The sequence below is a fragment of the Gavia stellata genome, chromosome 6, assembly GCF_030936135.1.
Source record: "Gavia stellata isolate bGavSte3 chromosome 6, bGavSte3.hap2, whole genome shotgun sequence".
Lineage (NCBI taxonomy): Eukaryota > Metazoa > Chordata > Aves > Gaviiformes > Gaviidae > Gavia > Gavia stellata.
This window is the reverse complement of record NC_082599.1, coordinates 19,165,118-19,180,867: the sequence shown is the minus strand read 5'-3', so window position 1 is coordinate 19,180,867 and position 15,750 is coordinate 19,165,118. Positions and strand designations below refer to the sequence as shown.

The window sequence follows — 15,750 nt, the reverse complement described above, 5'->3', positions numbered from 1 at the left end:
AAGACAGATATTTAAAGATTAATTCATTTGTGCACATGACATATTGAGGCCACATTACATTTTCATCTCTTATCTTCCATTCATATCTACATCCATTTATGCCTTTAAAGCAATTGTGCCTTTTCTTACTCTCTTATCTATCAGAGATTTGAACCAGAAATCTGAATGCCTGGTTTGGACAGTTCTAGAGTAGCTCCTGCAAGTTTTTTGAGAGCTCTTTTATGCTTTATTTTTTTAACTTCACATTTTCTGTCCAGATAGCTGTTGACAGCTCTCTCTCCTAGGAATTTCCATCATTTTTCAGAAGGGGAAAAGAAGGTATTTCTTGTTCTTGTGCTTAATATGCAAAATGGGCTAATTCATAAGCCTTATGATAAATCATACTTAAAGGAACAAGATCATGTGTTTTGAGCTTTGAGTTTGGTCTTGGCAGTTTGCAATATGCTAAGATACTCCTTTAGCGGTCAGGAAGTCACTCTTCTACAGCAGGCTTGTAGGGGAAAATTATTCAGCAAGCCAAATAGAAAATTCATATCACATCTCACAGATTTTAATCATCAAAGATATTTGTCTGTCTGTCTATCTATCTATCTATCCATCCATCCATCCTATCTATTTGAAGTTAGTTATATCTGTGTTTTTCATCAGTTTAATAAATACATTGTCACCTTGTTTTATACTGAGAAACCAAAAAGGCCATATAGAAAAACAATACAGCAAAATTTTATAACACCTTCAGATTTTTGTTACAAATTGCACTAATAGTCTGTAGCTAATTATATGAACTTGATTTCCCCCCTCAAGCACAGCTTCTACATGATACATTTAAGCTGTGTAATTAGTGATTTAGATAATAAATTGGTTTTCTATCAGTCTGTTTCATTCGTTATTGCTAATGAAATTATTGTAACGTTGGGCTTAGCAAGTATAAGAACTCTGTTATTTTACCTTGTGTTTTAAAAGCACATTTTTGTGCTTTTATTGTGTGCTGCTATTTGTGTTGCATACCAGATGTCACACTAATTATTATCTGCAGACAGGAATGCCAGTTCTGCTCTAAATGTAAAGCTTTTATAAAAGCATTATGCACTATGGTACAAACTACTGTTATGCTCCAGTATATTAATACTTTGAAATCTCCTCATGTTTTCTTAGGAACTCCTTGTAACTATGATTGTGAAACTGAAAACTGTGAAATTTTCAGAATTAATCAGATCTGGAGATCAAATGCTACCTTCACTCCCACTTAACCCAGCTCATTGAAATTGGGTTTTATTATGGGAGTGTGGCTTTTTCATCTTCATTTGCTCTCTGAGATACCGTGAAAGTTTTTTTCAATCTGTATACAAAAAAAAAAAATAATTCTTGTAAATCTTCAAACTTAGAGCAGATTTTTTTTTCTTCTAAAAATAAGCAAAATTTGGCCCACACTCTTTAGTTCAAGTAGGAATACCTTCAGCACATGGATTTCTATACATGTATTTTCATCCCTTTAAAAGCCAAACTTTTTGAAACTCTCAGTCTCTGTTAGCACTTGTAACTGATCTGTTAATCAGTAAGAGACTTGGGGCTCTTCTCACTTCAGTTCAGTAAGATAAAGAAGAATGCACCATGGGTAGTTTTGTGGAGTATGCCTGTTACTTCACAATTAACTAACTCATCTATTCAACCCTGCTGCTAATGTTGTTTGTTTTACTATTGGTGACTTCAGATGAAAGGCAAAATGAGAAGAAATAGTCTCTCTGGCATGCTCTGGGGAATACCTGCTGAACCGTATTGATAAGAGTTTCCATAGAACATAGGACAGTAACATACAGTGATTTGGCTTTAGCAACCTAATTCTAACCATTTTCTCCTTTTCAATTTCTTCTAAATCAATATGGCGCAATTAAAGGAATAAATTTCAGTGCTTTGAAGAGCAATACATTTCAGTGCTGTGATTCTGCGTATGCGAGGCAAGTATACTTAAAGAGAACAACCAAAACTGCTAACATTTGTAAAGGAGCCTTTAATCTTATTTGATTGAAGCAAAATTTGTATTCCGCTTGCTCAGAGAAGACTTCAGGAGCAAGATGGCTTGGTAGGTCATTCTTGTGTAGGTGTTTTTAAGAAACCAGGGTAATAGACTTCACTAGTAGCATAGCTAATTATCTAGGAATGAAATGGAAGTAGCAGTCAGCTTGCCCAAGTGGTGAGTGTATGGGGGATGTGGGAAGACATACTTGCATACGTGCTTTTGTAAAGCTCAAAACCAGGCTGGGACACATAGAAGATTTATACCATGCTTTTTTTCACATTGACACTCAGTAAGGTCCCAAGTCAAACTATTAAAGTCAAAAGGTTTATTATTTTTGGGGTTTTGTTAAGGAAGAACACAAAAATAGCAGCATGTGTGGATTATGCATTTTCAGATATTTGGTTTTATGTAACTGGTAACACTACTGGGTTTACATAGGATATGTTCTAGTAAAAATGATAGGTTTTAAGCTAGGCCATCTATTTTTGATAAATAAGAAACAGCAAAGTGTTGTTCAAACTGAACTTTTATCAGAGCACAGAGAAATCTGTGTGACTGAAATAATTTTATCAAAACTTGTTTCTTATTGATTTTAGCTGAAATTGATAGCAAGCTTAGAAGTTTCAAAATGCTGTAACACTATAATGTATGTAATTTACAGCAGTTATGGACTGTTAAAAGTGGGAAGAGCCGGAGGACCTGTTCTCATGAGATATCCAGTGCAGATGTTTTATTTCTATCTGTTGCTAATGGGGGTTCACAAACATTTGTGTCCTTATCCAAACCAGACCAGTAATGATTTGCTGATCACTACCATAGGGTGATGTCACTCATCACCTGTTCTAGTTACAGTATAATAACATGTATTGGCAAAAAGAAATATGAGAAAGAACTTACTCTCTATTATACTACATTTGACTGTATTTTTTACTGTAAAAGTAATTTTTTTCTATCTTTACATATAGTCAGTGACCATTTAAGCTGTAATGACATAGTACAAAAATTCACAAAACCAAGAAAAAGGTTAATAAAGGACTTTCCTTTAGCTCAAGTTGCCAATTTAATTAATTTCAGAGATGAGGAGCTATGGTAGGGTTCAGCTCACCTGCCAGAACATCTAACATCTAGATGCTTCGATTAGGGTACTCATCCGAGTGTTCTCAGTATTCAAGGAGAGTGTGGCACCTGCTGTAGAGCTGACTAACTGTTCATAGGCAATAGAAGGATCACGGGCTGAATTAGACACCTCACTTTTCAGTGGCAGGGCATAGGTGAGTTAAATACCATCCCTTCCATTTTACTTTTTTCTCTCAAATGTATGAACATGCTCTCAGCGGAGTTGACTGTATGGTGGCGTCACTAACGTAAATAGCCAGTAAGTAAAGGGATACGATGTCAGTGGATTCACTGCAAAAATTCAACAAGGCAAAAGCAATGTATGAGTAACTACAGGATCACACGCAATTTCTGAAGCTGGTCTGGAGCAGTGCCGGCATTGCAGGGGCCTGTCGTGGAATTGCACATTGCTGGATAGGCTCAACCACTTCGAGCCATCGTCAACCCAGACTGCAAGGCAAGAGGCACAGGCACCAGCTCTACTCATAGCTACATGGCAGAGCTGTGGGTTTTTTTTCTCGAAAGAGAGATTTTTCAAGATGGGTGTGAAATTATTTCATTTGTATCAAAAGCAAAACAATGTCACAGGAGACTGTCTACTGGAAACTGAAGTCAGAGTACTGCTGGGTGCAGATGAGTTAGCTCTAACAGGATAGTTTAAGCTGATCATGACCCTTTACTCCTTCTTCTTTCTTCCTTTACTCAGTTTTCTCCTAACGGTGAGAAACACGTCCTTTGTTATAATTACATTAGGCCCTCAGAAATGATTCGTCATATTACGAGCACCAGCAGAATTAACTATCATGAACAGAGGTATTTTTATAACCCAAAATATATTGTTATACCTAAGTTATAAACCTTTGAAATGAAACTGTGGTCTTAAAAAGCTTGGAGTCTAGTAGTAGCAGTGGTATCTGCCTCTATAACAAGAACCAGAGCTACAAATAAAAATGCTTGTTATTTTAACTGATGCCAAACTTCTGTAGTACCAATTTGAAAAACAAGCAAGACATTATTAGACAATGTCTTCAAGTTTGTCAACTGAAAAATGGAAACACCATGAATGTAAAGGTTCCTGATGTGGAAGAAAGAAGTGTGTAAATGAAAACCAAGTGTATCATGTGCAGTGACAATATCGGAAAGAGTTTGAATGCCTATGTGTGTACATATATACATGTATGAGTTTATACTGTCTTTGCATAGATACTCACACATACAGAAGATACTATAGTACTTCAAATTGCCTTCCTTTTTCATTTATAAAACTAATTGCAAATTATTTCTTTTTGTTCTTCTCACAGCTGAATTTTTATTCCTCTTGTGGGGTGTTTATCTCTGCTATGCAGTGCGGACAGTCCCATCAGCATTTCATGAGCCACGTTATATGGCTGTTGCAGTTCACAATGAGCTCATTATCTCTGCTATATTCCATACAATTAGGCAAGTGATCTGTAGATCTAGTAATTAACTGTTTATCTTCCAGGTTTCATATGGTGCAACTTAAAACGGGTGAATGGGATAGGATACATAATGGAAGGTCTCATAAATATTTAATTCTGCAAATTAAGTGATTACTAAACTTCCCATAGGATTCAAGACTGTGTACAATCAACTTGTTAATTGTATAATTAGGGATTTTTTTCAGTATAGCTAGCTGATATGTTCTGGGATCAAAGTTCAGTATATGTGATAAATTAGATACAGCAAAATTACTGTCTGTCTTCAGTCATCTTCATACTGCTCACTGGTTTGTATCCCTAGAAAAACAGCAGGTAAGAATGTTGGTTTATATGAACTTTCCCTGGTGTGTAACAGATTGGCAAAGTGGAGCTGTATGTTAAGATAATTGTACTGGTTTGTGCATGAAGCATAGTAGTTTATACGCTGACATAAAAAATTGTTACACATATAATGCTGTAACAGTAATATAAAGCACGTGTTTCTTATAAAGTTTATAATGAGCTCTACATCTCATACTTGTAAATTATTATAGTAGTAATAAATAAATAAGGGTCTTTGCCAGAGCTACACGAAAATTATTATATATGCCTTTCCTACAGAGTACCCTGTAAAAATGAATTGGTCCTAGAAAATTCAAAAGAGCAAGACAGCATGAATTTCATCTCATGCTGTAAGAGATTCTTATGACTTCTTTATAACATTCTCACGCCTTCCTTTGCCTCCTGACAGACCTTATCTACTAAGATTTTTATTTTTTTTATATTGCTCCATTGACTGTCTTCAAATACTCTTCTCTCTGCCTTCTTCCATGAGGCATCATTTTTTCTGAGTAAACATCAGCAAAGCAAATCTTTCATCTCTGTTCCTTCCAGGTGCTCTTTTCCCTTGTCATTGTTATAAAGTTTGCTGCACTTTTCAGGCTTGGAAGTTTTTGTGTCCTTCACCTTGTCCTAACCCCATATCTCAACATCCACATACTCTCAAAATCTTCTTCTTTACTCCTTAACACAAACATCTGCAAAAATAACGTTTAAAATCTGTATTTGATGGAAGCATTTTGCTTTTCACTCCTGATAGATATAAAATTCAGTTACAATGCTTTTGAATTGATTATAACAAATACGACAGCTTTTCAGTCAAAATTTTCCCCCATTAATTAATGTTCCTAAATCATATTTTGGGCCATGTTAGAAGATACAGTTCAGTGCATTAGGAGAACTATTATGTGGGGTGCAAATTTCTTTTAACAGTAGGACAGGATGAAAGACATCTTGGATTAAAGAGAGGGGAAAAGGGGAAAATGTGGCATTTTAATACATGCCTTATGAAGGAGACACAAAAGGATTAGGTCTTTCAGTTTATCCTAGCGAGGATCCTATTCCTTCAGCCTAAGGTCTGCTGATGTTGTTCTGCCCTTTTTAAAAAAAAATGTACATTTTGTATTGATTCTTTGCCCTCTGTCTGATACATGCTGGTTTGTTGAAGAAATATCATGTACTGTTTATGGATAGGAATGAGTAAAATGCACTGGAAGTACACGATCCCTCCTGAGATTATGTCCATTTCTATATATACAAGTCTTAATCCCATCTCTTTGAAGTTCACATTTCTTTACATTGTTTTTGCTTCTGTTTTCCCCACCAAGTTCTGGATGTAACTGAAAGAGCAGAAATGTAAGACTCAGATTTATATGACATATCTGACTTGTCATGAGGTTGAAAGCACTGGAACCTTGAAGGACACCTACTATTACAAAGCAGCCATTCAGTCTGAAAACTCCCAAAGCTCATATAAGATTGATGTGTGCACTAAATAAAACCTTGAACTGTTTGCATTTTGTTTTTCTTTAAAACTATTATTCCCATTTCAGAAACAGAGGATTCTTGATTATCTTCAGATCAGCATAGCATTAAATACCTGCATGGCTCTTTCTCTTATATTACTGACAAAAGCAAAATTTATATGGAAAAAAATCTCATTCTAATAGAAACCCCATCTCTGCTAGGTCTGAATGGCTACTGCAAACACTATTTTGCTTTCAGGAGTATGGCGTGGATACCTTAATCACTCAAGGTTTCCTGCATAAAACAAGTAAAAAGCCTTCACGGAATTTGAGGATTGGAGCTGTTAAGGGTTAGCCAAATCTGGTGGGCATCAGGGCCTGGGAGCTTTCTCCTGTCTCTGATGGATGTGGCTGCTGCTGTTTCTATTTGCAGGCCTAGTGAGGCTGAGCACATCCAGCACGGGTGCAGTCGTACACAAGGCACGGCTGGCCACATGGACCAGCGCAGATCCAACAGGTACAGCCTGGTCCTGTTCCTCCTTTGCAGCTGATCAGGTTCACTGATGAAACATGCACCCTGTGTGGGTTCACAAGCACACTACAGGTCCTTCAAATACGAGCACAGTCCTTAAGCCAATCTAATATCTATCTTTGGGTTTGGGGCCCCATACTCAGTCATGGGCTGAGACCTTGGGTCTCCCACATGCTGGCTAGTCCAGCCTGAAGTTTGCTCATGACTTGCACATACACACATGCACAGCATAGAGAGTGAAATCACACGTAAGTTGGGAGAAGGATTTAATGAGAAGATAGGAGATACTGCAGTGATCAGGTACAGGGCTCAGTTGGTGACAACTTGTTTACATGTCACTAGCCCCTTTCTTCCCCCCTTCTTTCCAAGCTTGTTCTTCCCCCATCTACCTTAGCCCCTCTCTGTTTCTGTCCTTGTCTTCTCCTAAATAAACAACTCACCCCTCATTCATTTTTTTTCCTGTTGGTCCCAGTTTTGCTACATGTGTACTCAAATTTGGTATTTCTGATATCATGAGGCAGGTAATCACAGCCTTATACGCTGTTACTGATATGGTTACATCAGTACTGCTGACCTTGCAAGTTCTACTCCCCCAAAGGCCCCCAGCGCTCCCTTCAATTACCTGTGAAGTCTGGTCATCTTTCAAATGACTCCCTATTAACCACCTGTGAAATCTTGCCATCCCTCACAGCACTGTCTGTAACTTTTCTCCACTTTTTGCTCTGTTATTTGTTACATCCAGAAGTTTTTCATGTCATCTTCAATAGTTCTCATGTTGTGTTATGTTAGCTAAACCTCAGGCCTGAGCCTCCTCATATCCCTGCACACCTCAATAGCAACGTCTCTGTAAGAAATAATTATAATATTTTATTGTGTTCATGAAATATTTACAAAGTTTTAAACAAGAAATGATGACTGCATTATTATGGCATATAAGCCAGTGTTTCATGCCAGACTATTTCTGTTAACAAAAGTTTCTGCAAAATGTGCATCTGTGGACTTGGATAAGTTGCAAATGTCATTTCTATCTGAATGATTTTTGTAAACCTGCAAATTACAAGCCAGTGGTACATCCATTCATCTGTTGCATTGCTTACCATTTCTATCTTTGGGAGCTCACTAAAGCAGATAAGCCAAGCATGCTCCAGCTAGCTTTAACTGCACCACTTGTTCTACCACTCTTTTAGAAAGCTCAGCAAGGACTTGCTTGGTTTGGGAGGTTCAGCCACTCATTTCCTAGTGTTCGCAAGGCTCTTGGGCCCTGTGGTATTGAGCTGGGCGGTCCTGCAATCAAGACCATTTCTCTGCTCCCCGCTAAAATGCATTTCAGTTCAGTTCTCTCTTTGATGGCTTATCAGCCGCAGTCTGTAGCTGCAATCTATGGACATCCTCTATTTATTAAGTGTGCTGCAGTTTATCATAGTACATGTGCTTACTTAACCTAAAATCATCCATTCAGATCCTTAATGTATGTAAGCTGCCATAACTCAGTTCAGGCCAAAGAAGCTGTGGCAATTTAAACCATCCAAAAACCCAGCTAAATAGAGTGAGAATTATGGAATAAGCAATATCCTTTAAGATCTGTTGTTTCTTTTTATATTTTGTTTTGGCTTGTTTGTGTTTTGCAGTTTTTTTCTGAGTTGTTTTGGAATTGTGGTATATAGGTAAAGCATGTGGATGTAATTTTTAGTCTGTATGGAAGCAGTACAGAACAAAACCAGTTGTGTTTGGCCTTTCAATGAAAAGAAACCTAAGGAACATTAAAATGTTAGATCTAAAGCACTGGAGAAGAGGCAGTGAATTTCAACCCTGAATTCTATTTTCAGATTCATTCTTGCTTCAAGACTTCAGTCTGACTGGATGTTGATGCTGTTCTTTGCACACACACACTTGACTGTGACAGTCACTGTTGGGCTACTTCTGATCCCTAAGGTATTCGAGTCTCCTGTCTCTTTTCTTTTGCCAAGACCAAGGAAGATAAATGTTGTCATGCAGAAGCAATGCTGTATAAAATTAGCAAGCAACTGATAGAAAAGGAAGATGTAGAATTTGGCTATGTTAGCTAGAAGGCTGTATATTTTTTATTTTAAAAACTCTTATACATTTTCAAAGATTCTTTCTTTCAGCTTTCCAAACTCCAGGCGTTTAAAGTACTTAAAATTTTGATGTGATTAAAACAAGAAGGAATGAATCCTGCCTAATGATGTTTATTTCAGGTGTTTGGGTGACCATGCTGCTGCCAGAGTTAGCTGAGATCAGACAAAGAGTTTAGGTGAGGGGATAGAAAGACTAGGATGGACTGCTAAATAAAACTAGAATGAGGAGCTTGGACTAGCCATGAGATAGAGAGGTTGGGACTTAAACCGGGCAGTTGTTACAGGCTGGAAAAGGGGAGCCCTTTGCGAGTCAGAGCCTGGGACGGACAGATGCTGTATACCGAAAGGAGACGTGGCCTATGATACGGAGCCAGCGCTGGGTAGGAAGATGAGTGTGTGTGGGACAGAGAAGACAAAGGATGACAGGAGGCAGGGAAGAGAAAAGAAAGTGCTCCGAGCGCTCCAGCACGCCTCCTGTCAGGCACTGGGAGCGAACCGACAATTTGTCAGTCTCACCAGGGGCAGGAGAACTGCAGGCAGCTCCACCTGCCTCTAGCACCAATCCACAGGATTTGAATGGAGCTTTCTTCTTAGACAGTGCCCCAGCAAAGCAATTATTTTATAATGGCTTTTGAAATGACCAATAATATTAATCAAAAGGTCAAGAGTCAAAGGGAACAGTAAAGGCGAAAGCTACATATGAAGGAAGAACATTAAGCAGCTAAAGCTGATACAATTATCAGTTTAATGAAGCTGCTATTTCCTATCTTTTGCCTATGTGTCAGAACAGGGTATGCTGGTAACTGTCAGATATCCATACATTAAACAGTCATAACAAGGGGACACATTGATGAGCCTTAATACTGAATAACCTTGTTTTATTTTAAATTCCTTTTCTGGTCTTTAGCAATAGTCTTATTATTTTCTATTTTATATTCATATACTTTATTACATATCTTCAGAGATGTCTTTCTCGACTAACCTAGAAAATTTGTTGACCTTTCTGAATCTGACTCATAACTACTGTTGGACGTTTCCAATTTTAGCTTATTATCTGTGTAACACTGCACAGACTTTTCTTCCAGCACACCAAAGAATTCAGGGAATTAAGAGAAGATTCACAAGGTTTACTTCCATTCATAAAGTTCTGAGGCCAGATGACTATGTGGACAATAGTAACTACAGATGAGTGAATCAATATGAATAAAAAAACAGCTGACAACCTCTCTCCAACTCTTGATCCGAGCATTTGCTAAAACTTAGAAGAGGGAAATTAACATGTCTGCTTTTTTGTTTCCTTCCTTCTTTTTTTAAACTTTTTTTTTTGCCTCCCCATCTCTTCATTTTCAGGGTCAGGATCTAAAATGGGAGAATTGCTTTCTGCAGGCTTATTAAACAGTATGGAATATAAAATACAGTCATATGGTTTTAGCAGCCTAATTGGAAATACTGGCTTAAAGTCTATTTTCATACTAGCTTAATTTAAATGCAATTTAAAGAGGTTCAAATAAGCATCAGAATAAGTGATGGGGTTTTTCCTTATACAAATCTGTTAAGGTTTATCAAGTTAAGCCATCATTAATAAGAGTTCCTGCCACACAATACTGATATTCTATAGGACACTACTTATGCCAGTGATGCCTATAGCTAGTGTTTTGAGTTCAGAAAATCACATGAAATCCGTAGAAGGATCATTGTGCCATAAAAACTGTTGATAGAAACTCTTACAGTGATGTTGAAGTAAACTTTTGCACTGATGGCAACATCTTTTTTATAAATACTTATTGCAGTTTTCACATTCAAGCAATAACCCAAGAGATGATATAGCTACAGAAGCTTATGAAGATGAGCTTGATATGGGTCGATCTGGATCCTATCTGAACAGCAGTATCAATTCAGCATGGAGTGAACATAGTTTGGATCCTGAAGATATTCGGGTATATATAACTCATTTAAAGAGCATTTGTTTTCAAGAACAACACTTCTTCCTATGAGTAAACTCCAAATTGCATCCATTTGACTTTTTTTGCAGATATCAGCTGAAACAGGCCAGCTTAGGTCTCTCAATGATTGTGGTATCAGGTCATGTAAAATCTCATGGAAAATACTCACTGGTGTGAAGAGAAGCTGTATTACTAGTTGTAGTAAAAGTCATACTGGAGGCTAAAGAGGAGGAATCATCCACAGCAAGAGCTGTTTATCAGTTTACATAGGTTCTTTGAATTATTTTGAAGTGCAAATAGCATTTGGTGTCAGTATGATTAGTCATTTGTATGTAACATATGCATAACTGTACATAACTATATTACATAAAATTTTAAAAACACATGATGAACAGAAAAAAATACTTTATTCCTATCTTACATGATAAAAGGGCCTAAGTTCCCAGAATAAAGATTAGCTATAGAGTTTACTAGGAAAGTATGCACCACAGCATTGTACAATCTGAAACGTACAGCATGAATGTATATGAATTGTGCATGCTTGTATGATGCACAGCTGTGGATGGTTTGTGCACGAGGGTTGAACTTATTTTTACTGTGGAAAAAAATGAGATTCGAGCTGATGGAGAAATGGCATATTCAAGAATTAGAAAAAACAGTGAAATAAGTTTAAAGCCGTTTTTAGAGCAATGGGTAATGCATTCATCAGGCTGTTTGTTTGACTGGATTCACTCTGTACATACTAGTTTTGCCATTCACTTTGCTTTGCAGGATGAGTTGAAGAAGCTATATGCCCAGCTTGAAATCTATAAAAGGAAAAAGATGATTGCTAATAACCCACATCTCCAGAAAAAAAGGTGCTCTAAAAAGGGCTTGGGGCGCTCGATAATGCGACGTATTACAGAAATCCCTGAGACGGTCACCAGGCAGTGCTCCAGGGACGAGAAGGACCTGATGGAGCACAGTGCTGTGAAGAACACAGCCACGCTGAGAAAAAATCCACAGGATTCCACGAGTTCTGCGAAGCCAAAAGAAGAGACTTTGAAAAACAGAGTCTTTTCATTAAAAAAGTCGCACAGCACTTACGATCATGTTAGGGATCAAACAGAAGAACCGAATAGCTTAACTACAGAAAGCACAGAAGTAACAGCTGCTGAGAATTCACTTCTAGATTCCTTGAATGGTAACAAATTAACCAAAAATGCTCCAGAAAAAGTTGAAGCTGTCTCCACTGAATCGGTCCCTTTGGTGTGCAAATCAGTAAGTGCACATAACTTAAGTGCCGATAAGAAGCCTCTGCATCCAAGAACATCTGTGTTACAAAAATCCCTCAGTGTTATTGCTAGTGCCAAGGAAAAGACTCTGGGACTAACAGGTAAAACACAAAGTCTAGAAGAAAGCACTAAATCTCATAAATCTCAGCAGAAGGGTAAGGAGACCAGCAAAAAGCACTCAGTCTCTGATAAAGGGGAGCACAAGGATTCCCACCGGAAGAACTCTACCCACTCTGAGGAAACAAAGAAAACCCATAAATCTGGAATTATGAAACAGCAAAGGGTTAGTCAAACACCTGCAAATCCAGACACAGGCCCAGGTAAGTCTCTGCACAAGGACAATTTCGACATAGGAGAAGTTTGTCCTTGGGAGATATATGACCAAACTCCTGGTCCTGTGCCTTCTGACTCTAAAGTTCAAAAACATGTGTCTATTGCTTCCTCAGAGCAAGAGAAAAACCACCCTTCCCAGCCAAAGGGGAAGTCTCATCATAAGCTGAAGACACCTGAAGGATATCAACAGTCAAATCAAAAGAGCTCAGAGAAGGTGGAGGCAGCCACTCGGGAGACACAAGAACAGCAGGTCTTTGAAAATGAGAAAAAACAGTCGAATTCCAAGTCTCAGGTCTCCCCTGGGCTGAAGTGTGAGAATGCTAATAGATATGCACCTAATACCTGTGCTGGGGAGTGGGACGAGCTACCCCAGAAAGCAGCAGAAAAGGAAAACCTCAATAAATTGGCAGAACAGAAAAAAAATGCCTCTTCCGAGGGAAATGTGCTTTCATCTGACTCCCATAAGCCAAGTAGTTACTTACAGCAACCTTTAGCATCTCGAGCTGAAGTCTGCCCTTGGGAGTATGATACACCAGATTTACCAAATGCAGAAAGAAGTGTAGCTTTATCAAACACCTCTGCTATAAGCGCAAATAAAACAGCAACACCTCGAAAATAAGAGGCTTTTGGACTGGGGAGAGTAGCAACATTGAGAAGAAAGACAACAGGAAAGACAGAGGGGACTTAGGCCAAAAGGATCTGAAAATTCCTAAGGAGCATCACTTAAATCAAGGGAATCAGCACTACAAATAAGTAGGAGTTAAGCAAAGTAAATTATCATTAATGTTGTTATTATTTTTTTGTTGAGTGCCAACAATGGGATTAGCAGTGCCCAGAATATGGTCCCTGCTCCAAGGATTTTACTGTGTCAATGAAAGAAACCTGCCTTTGTGAAATCACTTCTCTTTTAAAAGAAAAAAAATATGGTGGTAGCAAACGCACAGTGTAGATCTTAACCGAATTATTTCTGAATGCCACAACTGGCTTTAACTTGCCCTTGGGACTTTAAAGATCCAGCAGAAGTAGGGCACAGAAAATGTCCTGATGGCAAAAAGGGGTATCAACGAGCAGCTTATTAAAATGACGACTTTTCACTTTACATATTTAATCTAGATGGCACTGCTAACTCAATGCATCCCAAAAATACATTTTATATAATGATTGCTCTCATTTTCTCATTACTGTGTGTTTAAGTACATCGTTGTGTCTCATATTAAAGCATTCCAGATTGTATAAATTTTGCAAATAACTTTGATATTATGTGACACAATAACACATTTATGCAATCTGCAGATACTTTCTTCTAATTGCAAGTTAAAAGACCTGCTGTAGACTTTTTTGTTTATATATAGAATTGCAGTAATCTTTCACTGGCTATGGAAGCCGTAATTCGTATCGGGAAATTCCTTTGGGCTTTGGAGATTATTTTTTTTTTCCTTTCCTGTGATTTATATAGTGAATTTTTTTTGTTTATTCTTTGTTATTTAAATTTATAGTTTGATACTGTATTATTCAGGGGTTTTATATGCGGTAAGTTACTTGTTAGGCACTTCCCTATTAATGCTAATAGACTTTATTAATAGTGGAAATTCAGTCGTCTTAGCTGCATATTCTGGTAAGTCTTAGGACAACTTATCTGTTGTTTGTTACTAATTGGAAAATATCATCTAACAAACCAGAATTCTTACTTTAAACATCCAAGGTGATGATCTTGTTCAGTATTTCATACTGAGCATATACCGCTAAATAATACAAGCAAGAACGACAATGACTATACCCCAGGAATGATCACCTGTTTTACCAAAACCAGACAACTCTGGGAAATATATTAGCTAGCTCATATAGGACAACAGTGTACTGTTTATCCCTGTTGGCAAACCTCCAAAAATTGGCCTTTGGAGTGAGGAGAGAAGTCCAAAATATTATTCTTCCCCCACATATGCAATTGTAAGAGACAATGGGAATGGAAATGATGGAATCTCTCTCCCACTCTCCAAAATGCGTTGATTTTTTTTTAATTTGTTTAGACATACATTTACAGCCAAAGTTAATGTTTCATACAGTGCTAATTTTCAGTAATAGCTGCAGACAGTCCTCATCGTGCATATGAGCTTAATTCGTAGCTGGCCCGTTCACAACTATGAGTCTTAGTGATGGTGCACTATCAGGGCCTGAGGACGTATTGTAAAGAAAAATAATAAAAAAACCTCACTCATCTAAATGCAGTACCAGTAAAGTGCTATTCACTAGAATTGGCTATACAGACAGTACTCCAAAACAGAGACAGCTCAGTCCTGAAGAACTTGTGCAATTTGAGAGAAGTGGTGGGATTCAGTGGAAGAACATGAAATGAGGATGATTGAATAGAATGTGTTGTTTAATATATATATATAATATATATATAAAATAGATATTTATATATGTTTAATATATATTAAAAATGTCATATCTAATACACACATGCACATACATGTATGTAGTATAAACTGATTTTTGTGGCATCATAGAAAAAGTGGCTTAAGATAAAATGCAGTGAGCGGAGGGACTTAGACAGGCTGGGCTTGAGGAGGACTTTTTTGTCCTTTAAAAAGGACAGGAGACTATAGGCACGTCTACACTGACAGGTCAAGATGGATCTGATCTTCCTCTGCTAAGCCTTACCCTGGAACGTGCCGACACCTGAGCCAGCTGGGGACAAGTCAGCTGAGGTCTCAGTGCCGTCTAAACACATTGGCCTCGCTCATAAATTCTGCACATTAGCTCCAGATTAAAGTGGCCGAACTGCCCCAACCAACCTGGTTAGTCTGGGCGGTGCTCGATTCCACCACGGCGACATGCTGACTTAGGTCTTTGCTACCCTGGGTTTGTCTGATTCTCCCACCCCTCTTTTGTAGGATGTAGTTATGGCCTAGGAGATCTGGTCTTTGCCTCCAACACACATCTTCTGGTCAGGACCCTGGCAGCCCAGAGACCCTGTTCACCTGTGAGAGGGAGTCAGGCATCTGAGTCTGGGTGCTTTGGACATCTGTGCACCCACTTGGCACACACAGTATCGGCATCCCATGTGTAGCCCACATCCAGCTCTCTGCTTAGTGCGGAAAAGAGCTGAGGTTAGACCCGGTGTGCCCAGGTTCTCCCTTCCCAGTCCCAGACACTCACGGGATTTGGCAGTAACTTTTCCATCAGCTTCAGTGA

At 38.2% G+C, this 15,750-nt stretch overlaps 1 protein-coding gene across 1 annotated transcript in view; it reads left to right on the top strand.

Annotated features, from left to right (window-relative positions):
* The window catches only part of GPR158 (G protein-coupled receptor 158), a 202,358-nt gene extending 189,184 nt beyond the window's left edge, over positions 1-13,174 (top strand). Inside the window, exons 8-11 of the mRNA XM_059819042.1 lie at positions 4,435-4,573; positions 8,736-8,841; positions 10,796-10,942; positions 11,720-13,174. Coding sequence (XP_059675025.1) covers positions 4,435-4,573; positions 8,736-8,841; positions 10,796-10,942; positions 11,720-13,174 — 1,847 coding nt within the window. The remainder of the gene's footprint in view (positions 1-4,434; positions 4,574-8,735; positions 8,842-10,795; positions 10,943-11,719) is intronic.
* Positions 13,175-15,750: the final 2,576 nt, after the last annotated feature.